General features: G+C 40.9%; 1 protein-coding gene across 1 annotated transcript; it reads right to left on the bottom strand.

Annotated features, from left to right (window-relative positions):
* Nucleotides 1–559: 559 nt before the first annotated feature.
* Nucleotides 560–24,472, bottom strand: TMEM237 (transmembrane protein 237). The gene is made up of 13 exons (XM_070732016.1): nucleotides 24,284–24,472; nucleotides 21,985–22,016; nucleotides 21,755–21,771; nucleotides 20,475–20,528; nucleotides 19,043–19,147; nucleotides 16,184–16,277; nucleotides 11,641–11,795; nucleotides 9,570–9,693; nucleotides 8,227–8,418; nucleotides 7,452–7,525; nucleotides 5,923–6,016; nucleotides 5,651–5,772; nucleotides 560–946 (listed from the first exon to the last, which is right to left on the bottom strand). The coding sequence occupies exons 1-13, from the start codon at nucleotides 24,299–24,301 to the stop codon at nucleotides 879–881; spliced, it is 1,149 nt and encodes a 382-aa protein (XP_070588117.1). The 5' UTR covers nucleotides 24,302–24,472; the 3' UTR covers nucleotides 560–878.
* Nucleotides 24,473–25,817: the final 1,345 nt, after the last annotated feature.

The following is a 25,817-nucleotide window of genomic DNA, read 5'->3' as shown; positions in this document are numbered from 1 at the left end:
GGCAAATGTCATAAAACATTTCCTGTATTGATGTTTGTGCCATGCAGTTAGTTCATCAAGGAAGAGATATTTCTGAATATATTCCAACTTTTCCAGTGAAGGCAGTACATTAAAAGTTCTTCACTAGTGAAGTCACTGAGGAATCTGATGAAATACTTCTCAAATGATGAGGCAACAGGCCACAGGTTGTTTAGTTTCTATTTTTTTTACATATATACTACATCCCAAAAAACCTACTGAACAAGCATCTTCTTATACAATACTATCTTTCTAGTGTGTATTACAAAGTACACCATACTGTCCTTCTAGCGAAAGAGTAAGATAGCTAATGAATCAAAATATCCCCTTGATGTAGTCTCCCTACATATCTATTACAAAGGATTCAAGAGTATTTCTGAAAAGACAGGGAAGAAAATGTTACTAGATAAATAAAAGGATAAATTCCTGTTGTACAAATCCACTTTTGCAACAGTGGATGTAAGTGCATCATTACATACACCATGTAAGTTTAAATACTACAGTATTTGAATTTGTGAATACATGAAACAGTATGACGCAATGAAGCAGCAAAATTTTATAAACTTTAATTAGGAATTATTTCTACAAAAACCTTTAGCAGTTTAAAAATCTGAATGTTATTATTCAAAGACAAATTAGCCTCTGACAAGTATCCACAGCGTTCAATAACTTTTGAATATCAAAATGTAGGCAACCAGGAATCTTGATTGAGAAAAATAATTTTGCATTGTATTATTGTAACATATAAATAGCATAATTACAAAATTCATTTAAATTAAATATTTAAAAAGTGTACAAAAAATATGACATGCAGGTATAAATGACTGAAGCATCTTCTGAAATTGAAGAAGTTGCCTATACTAAGAAGATACTTTAGCTTCTTTGTCCGGCTCGGGATTTTCTTCCATTTCACCATTAAACATCAGCTCTACAAGGAAAAAAAACATAAGATCATAGGATACTAAAATATATTGCAAAATATATGTACAATAAAGTCCATAAATATAATTCCTCTATTTCCTCCTTCCACCAAAATAGAGGTAATCCTTAGCTTACAACAGTTCATTTAGTGACCGTTCAAAGTTACAGCAGCATTGAAAAAGTCACCTTTTCAACCTTACAATCATTGCAGCATCTCTATGGTCACATGATCAAAATTCAGATGCTTGGCAACTGATTCATGTTTATGATAGTTAGCAGTGTCCCCAGGGTCATGTGATCACCTTTTTCGACCTTCAGACAAGCAAAGTCAATGAGATTCACGTAACAAACATGTTACTAACTTAATAATTGCAATGATTCACGTAACAACTGTGGCAAGACAATTGTGGGACAAAACTCACTTAACAAATGTTTCACTTAGCCACAGAAATTTTGGGCTTATTGGTACATGGTCTTCTGAAACTATTACAGCTGGGGAATAGGTTGCAAGTTCATGAAGGAAAGAGGAAAGACACTCTTCACATCAGGATATCCTATTTGCATATGTAGCTCCTTCAAATTATTGCACATATAAAATTATCTTCTGCATGATGAAAAAGACATCTCAGCATTCTAAGGTTCCTTAAAATTGTTAACACTTTATTCTCAATATATCTGCCAGTAATGTTAACAATTTAACACTTGTTAAATGTTTTAAGTGTCAGAAGCATCACAATTAAAATAAGCATACTATACAACATAAAATATAAAATACAAGATTAAAACATTTACTTGTTAAATACATTTATAGGAATAGTCAAGCTGAGATACTGAATTCTAGCTATTGCTGAACAATCCCTTAATTTAATTTCTCGTTTCATTTTGCAATATTGCTGTCTCCTCAAATATATTCCCTTATTCTTCTTTAACACTGTTATCTGCTGTTCTTTTCTATGTATTTAATAATAATAATAATAATAATAATAATAATAATAATAATAATTTATTAGATTTGTATGCCGCCCCTCTCCGAAGACTCGGGGCGGCTCACAACAAGCGATAAAACAATATTGTACAGGCACAAATCTAATATTAAGAAAAAACTAAAAAACCCTATCAATTAAAAACCAAACAGCACGTACATACCAAACATAAATTATAATAAGCTTGGGGGAAAGGTTTCTCAAATCCCCCATGCCTGGCGGTATAGATGGGTCTTAAGTAGTTTACGGAAGACGAGGAGGGTGGGAGCAGTTCTAATCTCCGGGGGGAGTTGATTCCAGAGGGCCGGGGCCGCCACAGAGAAGGCTCTTCCCCTGGGGCCCGCCAGACGACATTGTTTAGTCGACGGGACCCGGAGAAGGCCAACTCTGTGGGACCTTATCGGCCGCTGGGATTCGTGCGGTAGTAGGCGGTTCCGGAGGTATTCTGGTCCAATGCCATGTAGGGCTTTAAAGGTCATGACCAACACTTTGAATTGTGACCGGAAACTGATCGGCAGCCAATGCAAGCCACGGAGTGTTGTAGAAACGTGGGCGAATCTAGGAAGCCCCACGATAGCTCTCGCGGCTGCGTTCTGCACGATCTGAAGTTTCCGAACACTTTTCAAAGGTAGCCCCATGTAGAGAGCGTTGCAGTAATCGAACCTCGAGGTGATAAGGGCATGAGTGACTGTGAGCAATGACTCCCTGTCCAAATAGGGCCGCAACTGGTGCACCAGGCGAACCTGGGCAAACGCCCTCCTCGCCACAGCCGAAAGATGATGTTCCAATGTCAGCTGTGGGTCGAGGAGGACGCCCAAGTTGCGCACCCTCTCTGAGGGGGTCAGTAGTTCCCCCCCCAGGGTAATGGATGGACAGATGGAATTGTCCTTGGGAGGCAACACCCACAGCCACTCCGTCTTGTCTGGATTGAGTTTGAGTTTGTTGACACCCATCCAGGCCCCAACAGCCTCCAGGCACCGGCACATCACTTCCACTGCTTCGCTGACTGGACATGGGGTGGAGATGTACAACTGGGTATCATCCGCATATTGATGATACCTCACCCCATGCCCTTGGATGATCTCACCCAGCGGTTTCATGTAGATATTAAATAGCAGGGGGGAGAGGACCGACCCCTGAGGTACCCCACAAGGGAGAAACCTAGAGGTCGACCTCTGACCCCCCACTAACACCGACTGCGACCGACCGGAGAGGTAGGAGGAGAACCACTGGAGAACAGTGCCTCCCACTCCCAACCCCTCCAGTCGGCGCAGAAGGATACCATGGTTGATGGTATCGAAAGCCGCTGAGAGGTCAAGAAGCACCAGGACAGAGGACAAGCCCCTGTCCCGGGCCCGCCAGAGATCATCCATCAACGCGACCAAAGCAGTTTCCGTGCTGTAGCCGGGCCTGAAACCCGACTGCTGGGGACCTAGATAATCGGCTTCTTCCAAGGACCGCTGGAGCTGGAGTGCCACCACCTTCTTGACAACCTTCCCCATAAAGGGAAGGTTGGAGACTGGACGATAGTTGTTAAGTACGGCTGGGTCCAGGGAGGGCTTCTTGAGGAGGGGGCGCACAAGCGCTTCTTTATAGAGTGATGGAAAAACTCCCCTCCCCAAGGAAGCGTTGGTAATCTCCTGGGCCCAGCTCCGTGTCACCTCCCTGCTGGCCGAAACCAACCAAGAGGGACACGGATCCAGTAAGCAGGTGGCAGAACTCACAGCTCCAATGGCCTTGTCCACTTCATCAGGTGTCGCCAAGTCAAACCCCTCCCAGACAGATGGACAAAGACGTTTAGCCCCAGTCACCTCGACTGACTCATTGTCAGCCGATACTGCTATGCAATTGGAGTCGAGTTCAGCTCGGATCCGAGCGACTTTATCAGCGAAAAACGAGTTAAATTCCTCAGCACTGCCCTGCAAGGGTTCCCCAACTCCCCCCTGATTTAGAAGGGAGCGGGTTACCCTAAACAGGGCAGCCGGGCGGGATTCCGCTGATGCAATCAAGGCGGCATGGTACGCACATCTTGCCGCCTTGAGCGCCACTTTGTAAGTCTTAATAAAAGCTCTTACAAGTGTTCGGTCGGATTCGGACTTACTCTTCCTCCATCGCTTCTCTAGACGTCTCTTCTGGCGTTTCAACTCCCGTAGCTCCTCGTTGAACCATGGAGCTCTACGGGGTCTAGTGCCACAGAGAGGTCGCAGTGGCGCAATTCGGTCAAGAGCCTCCGCTGCAGCCTTGTTCCAGGCCTCAGCAAGAGACTCTGCTGAGCTGTGGACGAGCGAATCTGGTAAAACCCCAAGCGCCTTCTGAAAGCCCTCAGGGTCCATCAGGCGTCTGGGGCGGAACCTCCTAATCGGTTCCGCCTCCCTGCGGGGGAGGATTGGAGCCAGGAAGTTGAGCCGCAGTAGAAAATGGTCTGACCATGACAAAGGCAATGCTTCTAAGCCCCTTAGTCTCAGACCACTATTCAATTGCTCCGAGAGGAATACCAAGTCGGGTGTGTGTCCACCCTCGTGAGTCGGACCCTGAACTACTTGAGTCAGGTCCATGGCTGTCATGGTGGCCATGAACTCCTGTGCTAATCCTGAGGAACCGCCGAGCAACGGCAGATTGAAGTCCCCCAGGACAATAAGTCCGGGGAACTCCACCGCCAGCCCGGCCACCTCTTCGAGTAGCACAGGCAGGGCTGTTGACACGCAGCTGGGAGGCAGGTACGTGAGTAACAAGGCCACCTGAACCCCTAAGTCCAACTTCACAAGGAGTGACTCACAACCCGCGATCTCAGGAGCAACGAGTCTACGCAGATGGAGGCTCTCCCTGGCTACAATAGCCACTCCTCCCCCCCTTCCCTGGGGTCGAGGCTGGTGCCATATCTGAAACCCAGCTGGACATATTTCCGAGAGAGGCACCCCTCCCTCTGGGCCCAGCCAGGTTTCAGTAACACATGCCAGATCGGCCTCCTCATCCAGGATCAGATCCCGGATGAGGAGAGCTTTATTCACGACCGATCTGGCATTGAGTAGCAGCAGCTTGAGCCCAGGGCCCGGATTACACTCGTCACCAGGGCTCCGGTTTGAGCTCACGGAACCGGAACAAGGGATCGCTATTAAGCAGCGATCTCTTTTTCCTCCAGAACGGCTAGCCCCGTGACTCCCGCCATATCTACCTCTCCCCAGCAGGACCGGGATATTCTGGCCCTCTGTCACCCCAGAGAAAGATACCCCCATCCCTCCTGTCTCTCTACCGCCAGGTAGGCTAAATTCTGCATTCATACTGACCCTATTGTTCCCACCATTCATTCGATTCATTTCATATATACCTTCCATCTGATCTCAGATATCCATCACTAAAATTACCCCCCAATAAATTAGTTAAAAAATGTATCAAAATTAAAAATAGTTAGTTAATTAAAAAAGTTAACCAATCAGTTATAAAATTAATCTGAGACAATTAGATAGATATAATCAATTAATATAGAACCAGTTCTTGAATAAATAGGTAAATTAAAATTCATCAGTCAATCAGCCAATCCAGAACAGGATGATAATAATGTCAATATTTAAATATTTAAATATTGAAATTACAGCCATATTATCTCCCTTTCCCCAGTAACCCCCTTGATATAAAATTGTTTAGGAAAGAATCAGCAATTTGCTATTCAGATAATGTATTAAGAGATTATGCCCATATTCTAATGAATTATAAACTATCTTTTTCTATACCTTCACTATGATCCAAATGTGGTCGGTATGACAAAAAGAACCAGGAGATCCCAACAAGAATAGCTATCACAAGATTAACCACAATCCAAGGCTGAATAATCTGTTTTTCTTCATCTGAAGTCCTGGGTGGGGATGGGGAGTGGGACAGAAGAGAATCATATGTATTTATTAGTTATGAATGTTTCAGTTATATCTGTATAATCATACATATATAGTAAAGATATACATAAAGTAACTGTCTTTTAAAAAAGAAAAAAATCCATAATTCTTACCAAAGGCTGCCATTTTCTAAAGGCGGTATGTACAAATTGATCCTGTCACTTGTCATTTGTTGGCTCAGAGTCAAGATGAGAGCAGCAAAATACACTGGAAGAAACCAATAATGTTTATTATTGAGAAATTCCAAATTTTTGGAATAGAGTTAAGAGCACATTAACCTGTCTGATCCTTATATTTCTTTCATCAATCTGATTCATCCGAGTACAGGTAGTCATTAATTTATGACCACAATTGAGCCCATTTATGTTGTTAAATGAGACATTTGTTAAGTGAGTTTTGTCCCATTTTACTATGTTTCTTGTCACAGTTAAATGAGTCACTGCAGTTGATAGATTAATAACGTGGTTGTTAAGTGAATCTGGCTTCCCCATTGACTTTGCTTGTCAAAAGATTGCACATGACTTTAAGACACAGCAATGGTCATATGTATAAGTCGATTGCCAAGCATCTGAATTTTGACCACAGTGTCATTGGGATGCTACAAAGGTTATGTGTGAAAAATTGTCACGTCACTTTTTTCAGTGCCATTCTAATTTTGAACAGTCACTAAATGAACTGTTGTAAGTCAAGGTCTACCTATAATAATAGCTAATTACAGATCATTAATTCATATCAATATTCTTTCAAATTCATTACTTTTCCAGTATAGAAAATACCCTAGCTAACTTTCTTTAAATATTCAGGCTGAAGAATCAGTAAATTCATGCATGTCAGTCAGCATTGCTAAAGGAACCAAGTTTTTCAAAACTGTGAAAATGATTACACTCTTGCCACAACCTCCCAAATTTTTTGTTCACTGCCTAGATTTTCCCTTTCAGGAATTCTATTGGAGATTTTTTCTCCGTTGAAAAATAAACCGGAAGCTCTCACAGTTGACTGATTTTAGCTGAGTTAAATACCAATCATAGATATTTACAATACCATATGCAGAGTATTTCTCTTCATTCAATTACAGAGAATTAGCTTCATGACAAGTTCAGAGCAGAGACTTTACAGAGATTGAAACACGATTTGAACAGACTTAGAAGAAGACGTCATGGAGACTGGAACCACACACAGCCTTAAGCTTAGTTTCTCCTATACAGGCTCAGTAGCAGTTAACTCTCATTGGCTCAGAGTCGCTATGCTAATTTATTGCCTGACCATGTTACCACTGGTTATTCCAGCTCAAGAATATCTCAACAAATTCCAATAAATCACTTTGATAGCATTCAGTCTATTTTGTGTCTGCCAGAAAATAAGTTTGCTCTATTTAGTCTCCAGAGCACAGCTACAGAAGAGAAGTGCGAGATACAAATCTGCATAATTAATTTATCACTTATCAAATTATTACTTGATAAATACCTATAAGTATTAGGGCTTTTTTTTTTTTTTTGAAATGGTTGTCTTTTTACAATACACAACAAAACAGTTATATGAAAACAAAAGAAGAAGACCGTAAGATCAGGAATGAAAATATAATTAAGACATAAACTTAAGTAATTAGCTAATGCTTATTGGTCAGCTAATGCTGCTTACTCACTGAAAGAGGCAATTGCTGCTGGGTCCAATGTAAGAAAACTGCGCACTGCCACTGCTGCTTTAGCCAAATCGATTCTGAACAATGAGTATGAAAATGCATTTAATTAAAAGTAATTAAAAGTAGCCACTAAATGATTGTCTTGGTTCTGCTATAAGCTCATAAGAAATTATCCACTGATGTTAAGGAAATAAGATTCCTCTAAAACCTTGATGTAACAGGACCATTATTTCATCAGAGTAATTAATCTGTGTTGGTATCATTGCTTAAACTAGATGTCTCCAGTTAAGAAATATTGATAATAAAGGTTTATAATAAAATAATAAAGAATTTCAAAAGTAGGTAGAATAAGCAATTAACAGAACACAATGCAAATCTTTCTGGCTTGAGAGTAGTTTTCCTACTGTTTTAAGATGTTAAATTTTAAAAATAATTTTAAAAAATCTGGTGGGCCAACTTATAATAATTAATAATAATAATTTATTAGATTTGTATGCCGCCTCTCTCTGAAGATTCAGAGCGGCTCACAACAATAATAAACAATGTAACAAATCCAATACTTAAAAAGTCATTTAAAAACCCATATCATTAAAATAACCATACAACTCAATCATACCATACATAGATCATATTAGCAAGGGGATACCTCAATTATACTGCACTGGAACAATTATAAATATTAAGACTTTAAGCTATTAATCTCTTTTTTTCCAATTAATATAATAACTTTACAATGAAGCTTTGTCACCAAGACAGAGGAATACACAAATACTTTTACCTGTCAAATGCTGAAATGGTACTAATTGTAATCAGGAAATATAGGAGGCACTGAGCAGGATATGCCAAAGTCTTGTACTGCTGTAGCAAGTTTGAAAGGGTTGAAAACTGATTTCCTGCCAGAACATAAATCACTATGATGTTCCACACAGCATAGCCAGCAAGAAAGCCGTGAGTAAAAAATCCAATTACTCTAATAAAAGAAAGCATATTAATTTTTAAAAAATCAAACTTGTACAAATCTTACAGGGTTAAATATTCAGAATGTCAGATTTACAATAATTTTAATATCCACCATCTTAAATTCAATTTCTAGTTAATTAGAGTCAGAATTCCCTAAATTTGGAATGTAGTGAAAAAATTAAATTCTAGCTTCTGAATTTGCTTACTCACTAGTAGTTTTTATCTATACAATAGGGACTTTTGAATTGAGGTTCCAAATTATTAACCTGTATTCTAGTTATTCAAGTCATGGCAGGGAATGCTTAAAACCAAAAGATATTAGTTAGTAATCTGTATTTAAATATTTTTTGTGGGTGGCAAATAACATTTATTACAAATGGAGGCCAATCGTTATATCAATTGTCATTCTCTGAAGGAGTTACCAGGATATTAATTGTTGTGGAAGACCATTTATTTAATTTGACTGAATTCATTAGGCAGAATATTACAGTGATTATGCAAGCATCATACATTAAAACTTTCAGACAACTATCCCAAGATGGACAAATGGGAAGAATTAAGATGCAGTGGAAGTGTGTTTCCGATGGTGGGATTCTGTTAATATATCCTGAAACAGAACTTCTTGTAAATAGTCTTAAATTTATTAGATACTCCAGCTCACTAAAAGGCCAAGATTCAGCAGGCACATTCACCATAGTACTGTAGTTGGAAACATTGTATATGGATAGAAAAAGCTTTGTGGTGAAGTGCTGAGTTGCAAACATCATGTACATCTCTGTGTTTTAAGCCTTAGAACAGGCTTAAATATTTCTATGTTTTAAGCCTTTTATTGCCAATCCAAAATTATAAAATTAAAGTAAACATTGTCCTTAACATCTTGGCTTCGACTATAATGAGAGGGGGAATGCTATGCAGGGAAACATATTTTCTCCATATAGCTCTAGCCTAAAGCAAGGTTAATTGATTGCTGAGCAGATGCTCACCTGCATTATGAAGTGAAAACTTAGGGAGTTTGGTAAACAATTGCATCTTAGTGAATCAACATTGCACGTGTGCATGAGACCGAGACAGAGAGAAAGATGGTGGAAAGAAAGAGAATCTGATTCCAGTCAGGCATTGCTGGATATTTTATTCATGTCAATAGTGGAAATAATTTCATACCTAAAACCACGATGTACTGAAAGTGCCACATCCTTAGTAGTCCAGGAAGCCTTTACATTCATAAACACCTGAACATGTTCAGTAGTTTTAATCAAATCTTTGCGGTCTGTGGCCTGAAAACGCCCTTAGAAAAGAAAACCAACGTAAGCACTTTTAAGAAAAATACTGCTACAGATTCCTATTACTATACTTGTTCATAAAAATTCATGATTTTTTTTTTTTGGTTAGAGTGTAAATTGAGACTACATACATAATATTACATATCTTGTACATACTTTTCTATTACAAACCCGTTGCTGCTCTTAGTATATATCAGGAATGTCATCTGAAAGCAAACCCTTGCTGACTTCAGTGAAACATGATTATTTACAAGCTGACTATTTGGTGGTACTTAATTTGCTACAGTCAGCAGAAGCCTCCTTTTCAGCCTTAACACTTTGGTTCTACTAATCTTAGCCATCATTTTAAAAAATATATGTTATACAGTATTACATTTCCATACCACTCATCTATGAGAGAATCCTAAATGTGAAATAACATTATTTCCACATAGAAATAAAAATAAGTAGTTCTGAGTGTTGTGTTTGGGCCTGGGCCAGCCGTTGCTCCCAGATGGGAGAGGCGCGGCACAAAGTGAATGTGAAAGCCTGGCTGACAACCAGGAAGATGTGGCAGACAGCCAGGAGGACGAGGCCACTGGGACACAGGATTCAGCAGACAGCCCAGGGGATTTGGCCTGCAGTTCCTCAGACAGTCTTTCCTCCCTGAGTTCTTCTGCAGATCAATATATTGATCTACGTAGCTGAAGAGCTATGCAAAGAAGGGATCGCTTTAAGGAGTATTACAAATCATTATAGGAGCACCTGGGCTGGGTGTGGTTCCCTTAATGAGGGCTAAAGGGATAAAAGGGGAACAAAGGCCAAGGCAAACTGTGGCTGCTTATCTGTGCTGTTTTGTGGTTCCTGCTTCGAAGTTTCTGTGCTGTTGGAGTTTTCAACTCAGCTTTTTCAGACAAGTGGGAGGTGAAAACTCTGGGACTTGCTGTTTGCTTCAAAGATTCAAAAGGACTCCTGAAACGTCTTTGCTCATTCCAGGTTGTCTTTGTTTGGTTTTCCCTGTGTTTTTTGTATGCGGCTGAAGTAAGCCTTGCATTGTTTTTGGACATTAAGAACTGTTTTTTGAGTAAGCTATTTTTGTTTATCTAATAAAAGTTTGCTGATTAGCAGAGCACGTGTGTGTTTGATTTCTTTTCATTGGACTATTACGCATTGCCGAGCCAGTCAGGCAGAACACTGAGTAGTTTACAAAAACAATATATTCTTCAATTTTTCTTAGAGCTCCATGACGTCAGATTATACTATTTCTAACAGTAGGAATGTTACAATGCATTATGTGCAGAACACGAATTCTGCAAATTCCTTAAAAGGAAAAGGAAATGGCATAGAGGCATATTTTCGAAATCAGATTTTTAAACTTTCTTTCAACAATAACTTCTAGGAAGAGTTCCTGCACTTTTTAAAATCAAGTGATGCCGAGGGTGGTCTAATGGCACAGATACTTCATGTAAGCTTTGCATTAGTTTTAATATGATATACCGTAGTTTTCTGATCAGTCCATTGACTGATCAAAGCATGGATGTCAGTGAAATACAATAAAATGAGATAAGATACAGTGAAGTAACATGAGTTTCAAAAGTCATACTTAAGTAAGGATGTGCTTGTACATTTTAAATACTATAAATTCAACTTAAAGGATATTTGTTCATGTACCAACACACCATATGATGTTCTAGAAATTATAAAAACCTGATTGTTCTCTCAGGCTTTGAGATAAAGTAGCATAAACCCCTTTTAGTTTTGCTTAGTTTTATTCTTCTGGTCAGCCATGCTCTCTTTTATATAATTTTAAAATTATAAGCTGCCAGAGTTATAAACTGCCTTGAAATTGATTTAATTAATAAATAGACATAATCTGGACTAAGAAAGTAATTCATATAAAATGAGATGGGAGCTGTCACCATCATTTATTTGTTCAAATATATTAACATTTTGTTGTAAAACAAATTACTTACGATTTTTTTCAACAAACACTTTGCTAATAGGTTGGCTAACCCCAGTTGGAACAGAAAACACAGAACGTTGTTCTATGCCTTTTACTTGCTCATCCTCAATTATATCTTCATCCTCCACACATAATTCACTGGAACTTTCTGCAGGTCGGGCTTTCCTAACATTATAGTAGCAAAGATAAAGAACAGTCATTTTATTTTTCAATGTTAGTGACTCAGGGCATACCTGTGCCATATATATGCTAGGATTGTGCCACAATTTGTATTCAAAGAGGAGGTGAAATACATCACATATTTTGGCATCTACTTAAATCAAATCATCTTTTCCTAAATTTGCAAAATGCTGATTCAGAAAAAGATGCAGTGATTTTAAGATTCGTTGAATCTTCCAAATCATCTTTACCCCTTCAAACCCACAGAGCTATTATGTTTCTCAAAGGATAATCAATGCTCTTCTACTGTGATGGTAAATTCTAGAAAGGTGAATTCCTAGAATGGTGCATATCCAGAGGAGGTAAAAAGCAACATATTCCAGATTGGTGTGAAAGGAAGAAGGTGAAGATTAATAGTTCACATAATAGATGAAGATAATAGAGTATTTAGTCTGGCAAGATTTTGTCTCTAGGCATGAAGCAATAAAGAAAGCTTGGAAGAATCATGTGACATTCTTAGTTTTGATCCTGGTAACTACAGTGAACCAAAGGTTGATCCAAAGTATATGCTCTGAGATCAGAATCCTATAGGAATCAATGTAAACATAAAAACAATGTTAAGTGTTGCATTTCACCTTGGCATTGTAAAAGAAAGAAGGGAAGAATGAAAACTTCTGATTGGACCAGATTACCTCAGGAATCACCTGCTACCGCACGAATCCCAGCGACTGATAAGGTCCCACAGAGTTGGCCTTCTCCGGGTCCCGTCGACTAAACAATGTCATTTGGCGGGCCCCAGGGGAAGAGCCTTCTCTGTGGCAGCCCCGGCCCTCTGGAACCAACTCCCCCCACCAGAGATTAGAACTGCCCCCACCCTCCCTGTCTTTCGTAAACTACTCAAGACTCACTTATACCGCCAGGCAGGGCCGCCGATAGGGCGGTACTACTGGGAGTGGTGTACCGGGCCCGGCCATGAGGGGGCCCCGGTTTTGCCCGCCGTCGCACATGCGCAAGTTGTAGGCTTCGCACGCGTGTGCCAGCGTCCCCCAAAAGGCCCCCCGCGCACCCTTTTCCAAGGGTGCGCACGAAGCCGCGGCCGCCCCCCCCGCGCCTCTAGCCCCCTCGCGCCCCCTTGGCTACTCGCCGCTGCCCCCGCCCACCCGCTCCGCCACTCTTTCTTCTCTGCTGCAAGAGAGGCGGCCCGGGGACTTCGGTCCGCTCCTCCCGCGCCCAAGGAGAGCTGCCTCCGACCCAAAAGTTTCCCGTCCGCCCTTCGACGCCGAGCCGCGCGGGGCTTCTCTCGGCAGGTAGGCAGGGCAGGTAGTGGGGCTCGGCTCTCCTCTCCCCATCACACGCACACACACCGCGGCTGCCTAATTCAGTCCCGGCTTCGTTTCACCCGCCGCCCCCCCCTTGCCCGGCTTTCCACTCCTGTGTGCGTGGCGGGCGCTCCCGGGTGGCGCACTCGGCGGATCCAGTTGCGCGGGACGGAGCGGGCTCGGGGCGCAGGTAGGGCGCGGGCGACAGGCGGCGGCGGGGAGGGCAGCCAGGGTCCGGGTCGCGCCCTCCGCTTCCCCAGCGCTGCCGTGCCTGGAAGGGAGGAGCGGGGAGCCCCGAGGAGGAGGAGAGGAAGGGGGGGCGGTGCAGGGGGGCTCCGGTGGCACGAGGGAGCCGCTCGATGGGGGAGGGCCGGACGGGGGAGGTCGGAAAACCGGGCGCTTCCTGGCAGCACTCCCCCGCGGGTTAGGGGGTGGTGCCTGAATCCCCTGGCAGGCGGAGGAAGAAGTCGGCCGGCCGGCAGGCTCAGACGCCCTTTGGGAACTCTCTCGGGCTCTTGATGGCGCTGAGCGGAACGAGGAGCACGTAGCTGGGGGTGGTGGGCAGGGGGCAGGCATTCTCACAGTGGGGGCCGCCGGCCGGCGAAGGCGATTTTCAATGTCGGGTGTGCGGGCTGACGCGCGCTCTCTCCATCTCCCTGCCAGCCCGCCCGAACATTCAAAGTAAGAGCAAAGGTTTTTCACTTTCGCCAGCCTCCGGAGAACGAGAGAGAGTGAGAGCGACGACAGAACAAGATAGAGAGAAAGTGAGTGAGAGAGAGAAAAATAGGGGGAGAGAAAGAGATAGCAAGAGAAATAGAACGAGAGAGAGAAAGAGTGTGAGAGAGAAAGCAAGAGAGAGAAAGAAAACAAGACAGGGAAAGTTAGAAAAAGAGAGGGGGGGAGAGATAAAGAAAGAGAAAGAAAGAAAAGAGAGAGATGAGAGAGGAAGGAAGAGTGAGAGAGAGGAAGAAAGCAAGATAGAGAGAGAGAGAAAGTAAGAGATGAGAGAGGAAGGAAGAGAGTGAGAGAGAGGAAGAAAGCAAAAGAGAGAAAGAGAGAGAGAAAGAAAGAGATGAGAGAGGAAGGAAGAGAGTGTGAGAGAGGAAGAAAGCAAGATAGAGAAAGAGAGAGAGAGAGAAGGAAAGAAAGAAAGAAAGAGATGAGAGAGGAAGGAAGAGAGGAAGAGAGAGGAAGAAAGAAAGATAGAGAAAGAAAGAAAGAAAGAGATGAGAGAGGAAGGAAGAGAGTGAGAGAAAGAGAAAGAAAGCAAGAGAGAGAAAGAGAAAGAAAGAGATGAGAGGAAGGAAGAGAATGAAAGAGAGGAAGAAAGAGAGAGAGAAAAGAGTGGAAGGAAGAGAGAGAGAAATGATGGAAAAAGGGGAGAAAAAAAGAGAAATGAGAAAATGATTGAGGCAGAGAATGACAGAGAAGAGAGAGAAACAGAGAGAGAAGTGATTCTTGATTTAAAGCATATGGTAAAAGCACTTAAATAATAACAGAGAAAAACCCCCAGCCCTCACCTGTTTTTATTAATAGTTTTGCTGGTTGTTTTAGTTTTAATAGTAATGGATTTTGGTTTTTTTAAATTATTATTGACAAAATTGAATGGGTCCAAAGACGGACTACAAGAATGGTGGAGGGTCTTAAGCATAAAACGTATCAGGAAAGACTTCATGAACTCAATCTGTATAGTCTGGAGGACAGAAGGAAAAGGGGGGACATGATCGAAAAATTTAAATATGTTAAAGGGTTAAATAAGGTCCAGGAGGGAAGTGTTTTTAATAGGAAAGTGAACACAAGAACAAGGGGACACAATCTGAACTTAGTTGGGGGAAAGATCAAAAGCAACCTGGGAAAACATTATTTCACTGAAAGAGTAGTAGATCCTTGGAACAAACTTCCAGCAGACGTGGTTGGTAAATCCACAGTACCTGAATTTAAACATGCCTGGGATAAACATATATCCATCCTAAGATAAAATACAGGAAATAGTATAAGGGCAGACTAGATGGACCATGAGGTCTTTTTCTGCCATCAGTCTTCTATGTTTCTATTAATTTCTTTTAATAAAAAAGAAGGGATTTATTATTTATTTATTTATTTATTTAATTATTTCTATGCCGCCCAGTCCCAAGTTTTTCCTTATTTCCAGATTGCATTTCTTCTTGGTGAGGTTCCGCCCATTGCTTCTTGTACTACCTTCAGGTGGCATGGAGAATAAATAGATGCCATCTGCTCTGTGGCAGCCCTTTAAGGATTGGGAAACTACTATTATATTCCCCCTCAGTTTTCTATTTATTGAGCTAAACATACTGGTTCTCTAAGCCCTTGTTCATAGGATTTAGCCTCTAGGCCAGGGGTGTCAAACTCAATTTCATTGAGGGCAACATCAGGGCTGTGTTTGACCTCAGAGGGCCGGGGGAGGGCTTTCCTAGGGTGTGTGGCCATGGTGGGCATGGCACGGGATTTGGGGGGCAGTAGTTTTCAAATGGCCGGGGGGGGGGGGCAGACACTTAGGCTGTATGGGGCCCCAAAATTCCTGATGGCGGCCCTGCCGCCAGGCATAGGGGAGTTGAGATATTCCTTCCCCCTGGGCCATTACAATTTATGCATGGTATGTTTGTGTGTATGTTTGGTTTTATAATAAGGGGTTTTAGTTGTTTTAGTATTGGATTGTTACATGCTGTTTTTATCATTGTTGTTAGCCGCCCCGAGTCTATGGAGAGGGGTGGCATACAAATCCAATAAATAAATAAAATAAATAAATAAATAAACAGACAGGACTTGGCTTCTTGTCCAACTGCCTGTCTTAGCATCTGCCTGGCCAATTTCCTCTTGCAGAGTTAGCATACTTTGAGGAAATCCGTCAGGCTCTCCCCCAAAACATTCTGAAATTCTATACACAAATCACACACACACACAGAGTGAGTGAGTGAGTGAGTGAGTGAGAGAGAGGGAGAGAGAGAGAGAGAGAGAGAACTGAGATAAAAGATCATCAGATTACTGATGTCAAAAACATAAATTGCAAGCTTGTTAGTTCAGAAGGAATATAGAAGTCAAAACGGAATGTCTCACTTTACTCTTTTCCATTGTTTACGAGTTACTGTTTCTTCCACTGGTGAAGGATCCATGTCATTTCCATTCTGTTCAGGAAATGATGTTTCAGATTCTGAAAATTTCAAATGGAAAACCAGGAAATTTTTGCTAGGTAAAAATATTATTTGCACCCTTAGTTCCAGAAGAGATGGCGAAGAGAGCATGCACTTCCTCTGCCAATAAAGTTTTATATACAAGAATAACCGTATGAAGAAGATATACATGTGAGGTCCTTAAATCAAAGGCAGGAAATAAATATACTAAACATGTGTCTGGAATTTTAGAAACCACATAAAAAAATATTTAGTATATTTGTTTCCTACCTTTCTATTAAGGAGCAGTACATGCATCTCTTCCTCAATAAATTTTCTCATGAGTAAGTCAGGCAGGCACCACATATATCAGCTTGACTTCCAAATGAAAAGTGAGATAATAATAACTCTATAAGGTAGATTGTGCTAAAAGGTAATGATTTACACAAAGACGATTGATTTACAAAGCAGTATGTTTTATCAGTGAATTTGGATTGGAGATGCATCTTCCTAGTCATATCTCAACTGGGAAAATACAATGGCATTCTTGCTGTATTAAAAATTAATTCCAAAACACTACAGCTGTAGTGCATTTCATAATAAAAATCATAAAACAATTTTGCTATAAACCAGGATCTTTATTTTCAGCATAATAAGATCAGGCACTTCAAGAGTGCCACACAACTACAAAATGTATTACTAAAAATGTATGAGATACAGTATTATAAGACACTATGAGGAAGGGTGGGTTCTAACTTATCTCGTTGCCAGTTCGCTTCCTCTGTGCCGCATAGGCAAAGGTATGCTTTGAATGTGTGCGCAGTGCCAAAAAATCCAATAGTAGTAATAATAATAATAATAATAATAATAATAATAATAATAATAATAATAATTTTTTAAAAGCCAAAAACAAGATGGCAACCACATGTACAGTGCTGGAAACCTGGCTTCTGCACAAGCTCAGAAAAAAAAAGTCACCGTGACGTCATTAGCAGGTTGCTCCCAGTTCAGGCAAACCAGTCCAAACCGGTTCAAACCTACCCCTGACTATTAGAAACCGTAAAGTATTGTACTTCTATAACCATGTCATGCAAAAAATGGTAAGGGAGCAATATACACTGCTCAAAAAAATAAAGGGAACACTTAAACAACACTCCATGTAAATCAAACTGTGAAACTGTCCACTTAGGAAGCAACACTGATTGACAATCAATTTCACATGCTGTTGTGCACATTCAACCTTGTACAGAACAAAGTATTCAATGAGAATATTTCATTCATTCAGATCTAGGATGTGTTATTTGAGTGTTCCCTTTAGTTTTTTGAGCAGTATTGTTGTATCTGTTTTGCTGGTTGTCTTTCCTTTTATTTTAATCATTGCATGGAAACTAATAACACTGGTTATGTAAGCATGGACATCTCATCACCAATGAGCTGCAATCAGCATCACCTACTTCTCTTCTAATAGTCAAAACAGACTTCAGCTTTGCAATTCTTTAAGCCAGAGGTCTTCAAACCTGGGAACTCTTAAGACTTGTGGACTTTAACTCCCAGAATTCTTAAAGTTGCCAGGTTTGGAGACTCCTGCTTTAAACTAAGAGAAGATGAGACAACGACTTGTTCCAAATTATATTACCCCTGAGCAGAGAAGTAACTGTCACATTAAATCTGTTCTTCTAGTCACTGCACTCTAAGGAAATGAAGATGACCAATTACAGGCTGATTTTATCTCATAACATTCTGAAAGATGATCAGCAGAACAGTAGCTTCTCAATTTCTCAACTGCTGCACGGAGTCCTAGTTTAAGAAAATTATTTGGTCTGATTTCAGAGGAAGCTGCAGGGTTAAGCCTGCCTTGGTAGACAAAATGATCTTTGGTTACTATCTTTGACTTCTCATCAACTTTCACTGTCATCAACTATGACTTCTTTCTAAATCACTTTAAAGTTATTATTTATTGAAGTATTTTTTATGATTTCATTCCTATCTGTCTAACATGTGCTTAAAATAGTGTTGTTTGGACATAGTTTCTCCATGAAAAATGGAATTCATGGTGTTCCTTGGCTTTCATATCATCTCCAATGCTTTCAATGTCTACACATTAAAATATCTTTAGGGATTTTAGATGAGTACATCCAATTTATTTCATTGCAACATGTTCAGGTAAGGGTGGAACACACCTGAATGATTGCCTACAGCCAATAATAGGCTGTCTGGGATAACAAACTGAAACAATATAATCAGAATTGCTCAATATGAATAAATCACAGTTTATGATTTTAGATGTGCTTCACATTTCTGGGAGAGCATCTTTTCTCAGAGTGCTTCTGAATCCAGAGTTTATTTTATCAACTTTGGCTAATACTTTCAATTTTAATTTTATTCAGGGAAAAGTGACATAAGAAGGTACTGTAGACACTGATATCATTCAGTCTTAACAATGGGCAAGCCCTGGAAGCTTCGGTTAATACAGAAGTCAAGGACATGAAACTTAGATCATATTTTATCTGTGTGGGAAGTTTTATATTGGTTGCTCTTTCATTTCCAGATGTGATACAAAGTGCTGGTTATTAGCTTTCAAGCCTTCTAAGACTTTTAGCTTTCTAAATCTAAAAACATCTCTTTGAACAGACTACATTTTAATATCCTTAGGCTGAAATTTCATTTTTATTATAAACTATTTTAAAACATTCCTAACTAGCAGCAAATGCAGAGTAATTAATAACAATGATGCATTGGCTTGTATTGTACAGTATTGTATATGTTGAAATTATTTTTCAATTTTTTTTCAAAATTCTTTACATACCTAGGGGTACCTTTTTTTTCCTACGCTTCTTCTGAGGTGGAACATCTTGTACTTCAGAAGTCAGAGGCTCGTTGCTTTCAGACACAGGAACTTGACCCATGCCATCTAAAATGGATTATTTTATTTCATTTTATTTTTATTTATTCGATTTTTATGCCGCCCTTCTCCTTAGACTCAGGGCGGCTTACAACATGTTAGCAATAGCACTTTTTAACAGAGCCAGCCTATTGCCCCCACAATCCGGGTTCTCATTTTACCCACCTCGGAAGGATGGAAGGCTGAGTCAACCTTGAGCCGGTGATGAGATTTGAACCACTGACTTTCAGATCTAAAATCAGCTTCAGTGGCCTGCAGTACAGCACTCTACCTACTGCGCCACCCCGGCTCATTATGTGCCATCAAGTCAGTTTCGACTGTTAGTAACCACCAGACAGAAGCTATCTAAGAAGCACTGCTGAAAGGAGGTTGCAGTACATCACAGGATGCACCGCACACGATTTTGCAACCTGCACAGGTGCAGTAGCTTAATTGCACTGGACCACAGGTGCAGTAGTTTAATTGCACTCAGAGCCACAGGGGCGAGCACACGTCACCGTTCCACCTTAGCAGCCCACCTCTGCTTCCGAGCCTTTGAAGACTTGCACTAAAAACCTTTAAACCTAGTTAGCTCTTGCCGAACTCTTCAAAGACTTCATTGGAACATTTTATATTTCACGCAGTATTTACCAGCAAGTACGAACTGTATTAAAGTTAGGTTGTTTTCAAAAGGTTAGTCCTACGGTTATGGTGGTATTTGGGATTACAATTGTTATTGCTAAGTGACATGATTATAAAGAATGACATAACACAACTGCTTTGCTAATTCATTAAGCAAGGAATATGCAGGTTGTTAAGAGACCATAACTTGTGACTGCTTGCCAACCTATCCTTTGACTTTGCTTGCAGGGAATGTCAGAAATCACAATCATGTGATTCCATAGCCCATTACTTTTGCACTACCTTTAGCTGGTTGCGTGTATATTGCTGGTAATGCAGTGGTTACAATGCAGTATTGCAGGCTAATTCTGCCCACAGCTGGCATTCAATTGAGGTGGGCCACAAGATTGACTTAGCTTTCCAAGGTCAATAAAATAAATATCCAAATTGTTGGGGACATTATGCAAATAATGCTTGTGCATTATAAACAGCCCAGAGAGTGCTGTAAGTGGGGAGGGGTTAAACTGTCTCAGTAAACATAACACTACTAATACAGTATTTATGAAATAATATTTGAAGATGCGAAGCATCCTTCATAGAGTACCTGGAGCTCAAGTAATAACTACAATCCAGAATTAAGCCAACACGTATAATGCCATTCATAAATTGCATCTTTAGATTCTCTATACTATCTTTATCTAAAGTTGCCTGCATGTTAACTGAATAATTTTCTTACCTAATGAGTTTTTCTTCACTTTTTTCTTTTTAGGCCGACTAAGAGGAATTTCATCTGCAAAACCAAAGCCAAGAATTAGTTGGTCCCATAATAGTAAACATATATTTTTATTATGTTTTATTTATCTCAGGCGTCCTCCGCCACCGTGGCGTCTTTTGCCTGGCTGAAGAATACCGGAAGTGCCTGTGGACGCCCTGCACGGAGCTTGAAGACAGCGCTTGTGGCTCCGTTCTTCCCACCCAGAGAGAAGAGCGCCAAGTCCTAAACGGAGGGGAAAGCGCTTTTGGAGCACAGGCTGAAATGGAGGGCACACGGGGCGGGGGAAACGGGGCTCCCAGAGAGAGAATCGGTCATACAGAAGGCTTTGAAAGTGAAGCAGACGCCGCTTGTGTTCTCCCTGATGCTGAAGCAAAGGACAGAGGGAATTCCTTAGCCAGGGAGAGGTGGCCCCTGCCCAGCCACAGCCGCTCACCTGAGCCGCTTTTTGGCCTGCCGGGAGGGCTCCTTGGCCAACACCTGCCAGTCTCCTGTGAGAAGTGAAGCAAGGGAATCCCCCCGTCTCCTGTGGGGAGGGAAGCGAAGCCATACGGCACCCAAGGGCTGCCGGATGGCCTCGGGGACAGCCGGCAAAGCATGGGAAGGCTGCTGCCGCCGCTGCTGACCACTACCCAACTCCCCCCCCCCCCCACAGCAGCATTCAATGTATAAGGCACACCCAGTTTTTGATGCACTTTTTTGAAGTAAAAAGGTGCGTCTTATACACCGAAAAGTATGGTAACTCTTGTTTGGATCTAACAGAAGTAAGCAAAAAGACCAGAACATGTTCTCTTCAGCAGCCAATGTCCTAACAAGCAGGGATTAACACCAGACAAACAATCAAGCAGAAAACAATATCCCAATCAAAGCACTATCAAGGAGAAAACCATTCTCCTGCCAACACTGGCAGGGCAAGTTACTGTATATAATCAAGCGGCACTGCCCACACTCACTAGCACTGATGAATTTTACCTAGTTAAATAATGAAAAATCTACAAATAAAAAGCACCAAAAACTATACAAATACTCTACAATTATGAATAATAAATAATGAATTCTGTCCATAGTTCTAAAAGTCTATTCTGAAAATACGATCAAGTTCTAATAATAAAGGCAACCATTATTGTTTTTGAAAACTATACCACTTTTAGCCACTGAAAACAAAATATATTTGTTAAATATTGGATGACATAATTTAATCAATGAATATTTTTTTTAAAATGAGGGAAATTAATAGTACTCACCTTGTTCTTCACTTTGGCTTAATATTTTCCAAATCAAGGTCAAGTGAAAATGGAAATATAAAATAAAATGTTAATATTGAAATACATGATTCACTACATAATACTAAATTTGGAAAACATAATAAAATTCACCCACATAATGGTAATAGCTACAAAAAAGTAAAGGACTAATAGCTTTCTTGAAATGTCTTAATCTGCCTATTGTATTTTTGCAGAAAATTGAATTTTACCTTGGTACTGGAGGAAGAATCCGTGGTGGACGCTGCAATATATAAAAATATACAACTCAGTATATATATTTTTTTAAAAATTATTTTTGAATATTAGCAGATGTATATATAAGACTGTAAACCTTGTTTAAAGTGAGATCAAGGAGATGTATAGATTTTAAATGTATTACTATAAAAAATGCAAAAATAATTACTTTTAACTTTCTGCTTCTAAATTACTATTCTAGTAAATGGGATAATGCATAACCAAAACCAGCAAGTTTAAAACAAAAACAAAAACCTACAAACATCAATTTTGGAGCAGTAGCATTATTCATAACTAAGGAGTCTTTTAGAAAAGTAATCACAGTAATTTTCTTTGCTCAACTGAAATAAGCAATGCAATGTGTAACTAGATAACTCACAAGATGTACACATTTTAAAAAGCAGTCCAAAATTTATTTCTTTTATTGTTAAATGAGCTGTATTCTGCTCCCGTGAAAACAATGAGACAAGTCTGAAATTAGATATTTCATGGTGTAAAAAATCAAAAGATAAAGTAACCAACAATGAAGCTAGAGACTCAGGCATAAAAAACCAAAACCAAAACAAATGTACCACAGTTCAAAACAGAACTTACCACTTGCTTCTTCCCCATATCTCTTAGTGAGGTTACATATGAACTAAGGCAACCAAGACATATACCTACAAATGACTCCTGTTAATTCTGTACTGTACTAAAAATAAACCTTCAGTACACAGGATTAGCTGGAAATGAACTTTTGCCCTACCTGGTTTAGGGTTGAAGGGTACACTCATTAAAAGCCCTTATTTTATTATGGATTGCCCTACAGACATTGTTCTCAATGGCACCTGTTACACAAACCTATCATATCTCTCAAAAATAAAGGGTCTGTAACACTCCTTGTGAAAGATAGGGAATAAATATGTAAAAAGTTGAATTTAACATGTCTCTTCCAATTTCTTTTGGAAAAAAGTATTAATTCTGAAATAAAATTTCATGGGTTAGTTTGTGCTATAATACAATTCTGTATACCACACTGAACTTGCTAACAGATTTGTACATGATCTGTTGAATTATTTGATAGCCAAAGGTACTTAGCAATTCCCCTTAAGCAATAATTCCTAAAAGACAGGGAAATTAAAACCCAAGTGGATGAGCATTAAAACCACTATAAGGCAACCTTCTTCCAAAGTAAACAAGGAGAAAACACAAAAATAAGGTCTGTCACTGGTTTTGGGATCCTCATCTTCAAAAGAGCAATTTCCAGGCTGCCTTCTGAAGCAAGCAACTTTCCTCACTAGCTTTAGTAAATGGTAAAAACTCAGGATTCCAAATTTCTCGATGAGATAATGTATCACCTCCGAGTCTTCGGAGAGGGGCAGCATATAATATTAATATAATATAATGTAATATAATGTGATACATAAGGGGTGTGCATAAGTGCACTAGAGTGCCTTCCCTCACCTGTCCTACAGTCTCTTCTATATCTCATATTTCTTCTCTACTATATCCTCTATAACCTTCATTGTGTATTATTGTGTATTGAACAAAATAAATAAATAAATAAAATGTAATATATAAATAAAATTACACCCCAGTTCTAAACATTTCTAGAGAGTGATGGAAACTTCCAACGGTGATATTACACTGCAGGAAATTGCTACGATGTGAGGGGCACCCTGAATTTTAGGAGTTATTTCTTCTGATTAAATGGGCGCAGAATTGGGTTGCAGGAGACCCAAAGGGGAAGCTCAGGACAGGATGACTGGAAGGAGAACTGAGAGGATGCTTTAAGGTCCCCGCAACCCCCCCTCCCCGTTTTAATAAATCCGAATTATTTTGAAAACACCGTAAAACGGGCTACTGGGGGATGACATGCGTGGACCTTTACAGCCACGTGCGGATTATCCAGGTTGGGGTTTCTTCGTCGAACCACGAACGCTTCAAAGCGAGTCCTACGTGCGGAAAATCGGTCCCAGTCGAGAACAACAAGGCGGCCAGCTTGGCAAACTAAAGCACGCGACGTTTCCAAATAATACCGAACAACTTCACGGTGGGAACACTGCCGTGCATTTATTTCGAAGAGGTACCTAAACTGGAGCTATTGTGTGAGCACCATAATAATCCTCCGCAACAACAACTACTGTCAGTTTAAGAAAACCACAAATCCGGGCGCCGCTAAAAATGACACTTTCTGCCAAGGCCGATTTTTAACAGGGATGCATCCTCAGGAACCACACCGCGAGCGGCACGAGCCACAACGCGGGGTCCCCGACGACAAAGAGTCTCCCTCACCGGGCGGACCCCTTCCATCCTCTCCCACAGCTTGGGCGTCCGAGGCAACCTCCTCCCAGCAACGGAAAGCGCGCCCTTCTCCCAGAGGCTCCTGCTGCAGACGCCCAGGGAAGGGGAGGGGAGCCGGCGGCGCCATTTCCGGGCGGGGAGGCTGAGGTTGGGTTCCTAGTTCCCGCTGCTGAGCTCTGCGAATTCCCGGCTTTCTCAAATACCCTTTAGAGCAGGGGATTCCAACCTTGGCAGCTTTAAGACTTGTGGACTTCAACTCCCAGAATTCCTCAGCCAGCTTTCTCACTAGCTTTGGTGGCTGAAGAGTTCTGGGAGTTGAAGTCCACAAGTCTTAAAGCTGCCAAAGTTGGAGATCCCTGCTTTAGAGCATTGCGACGGTTGATTAGAACTATCTGTCTGTCTGCCTGCCTGCCTGTCTGTCCTAATCTAATATATGTTGGATGGGACCTTGTAGGTCATCTAGTCCAACCCCCTGCCCAAGCAGGAGACCTTATACCACTTCGGGCAAATGGCAGTCCATTCTCCCTTTGAAAGTCCCAAATAGTGAGGAAAACAAATTTACAGTACTTTCTTTTCATTAGGTTTTATATACTGTATTGAACTGATGATCCCAGTCCTTCCCTTGCATCTTGTGACATCATCTGATCGCTGAGAAGCTCCTAAGTGCTCGGCAGCAGGCTGAGGCAACCACCGCACCCAGGGGTAGGTTACTGCCCGGACAGGAGGGAACGCAGTGGGGTAGCGAAATGGAGCTCCACCCCAGAGCACCCAATTTGCACTGAAATATGTTGAAAGAAAATGCATAAGCCAGCGTTGTAGTAAAAATTTTGGTATCCCTTCACTGACCTTACCCCTATCTCGAAGGGGTTGCGCGAAGCTCTGTGATGCCAAAAACAGTTAACAACTTAATCTTGCATGGTTTCTTCTCTGGTAATATTGTACTGCTAACTAGAGCAAATACAATACATTTGCTAGACCAATTCATCTGTCTGGAACCCGCACTGCATATTGAACATTAATACAATTGAGAGAGATGTTTCACCAGAAGAATCCTCCTGCCACCAAATTAGAAATTTTGCACTTAGGCAACTTAGAACCACACTGCTTTCGGTCTGACCTAAGTTTAGTACATAAAATTATCTACTGCAATGTCTTATAAACCTGACTGTAGTTTCTTCCCCAAACCCTCAAAACTTTAACCTTAGACTGTCTACTGTTGACCTCACCCCATTCCTAAGAGGCTGTAAGGGGCTTGCATAAGTGCACCAATGTGCCTACCATCCCTGTCCTAATATCCCCTTTTATTTGTATCCATTTCATGTATTCATAATTATGTTTATATTTATATCCAGTGAAGGGCTACCAAATTTTTTATAACCACACTGTGGGCGTGGCTTATGCATTTTCTTTCAACATCTTTCAGTGCAAATTGGGTGCTCTAGAGTGGAGCTCCATTTTCACTACCCCACTGCGTTCCCACCGTCTGGGCACTAGCCCACCCCTGCTTATATCTGTTACCTAATAC

The sequence above is a fragment of the Erythrolamprus reginae genome, chromosome 1 (assembly GCF_031021105.1).
Source record: "Erythrolamprus reginae isolate rEryReg1 chromosome 1, rEryReg1.hap1, whole genome shotgun sequence".
Classification (NCBI taxonomy): Eukaryota; Metazoa; Chordata; class Lepidosauria; order Squamata; family Dipsadidae; genus Erythrolamprus; species Erythrolamprus reginae.
This window is presented reverse-complemented; position numbering and strand designations above follow the sequence as displayed.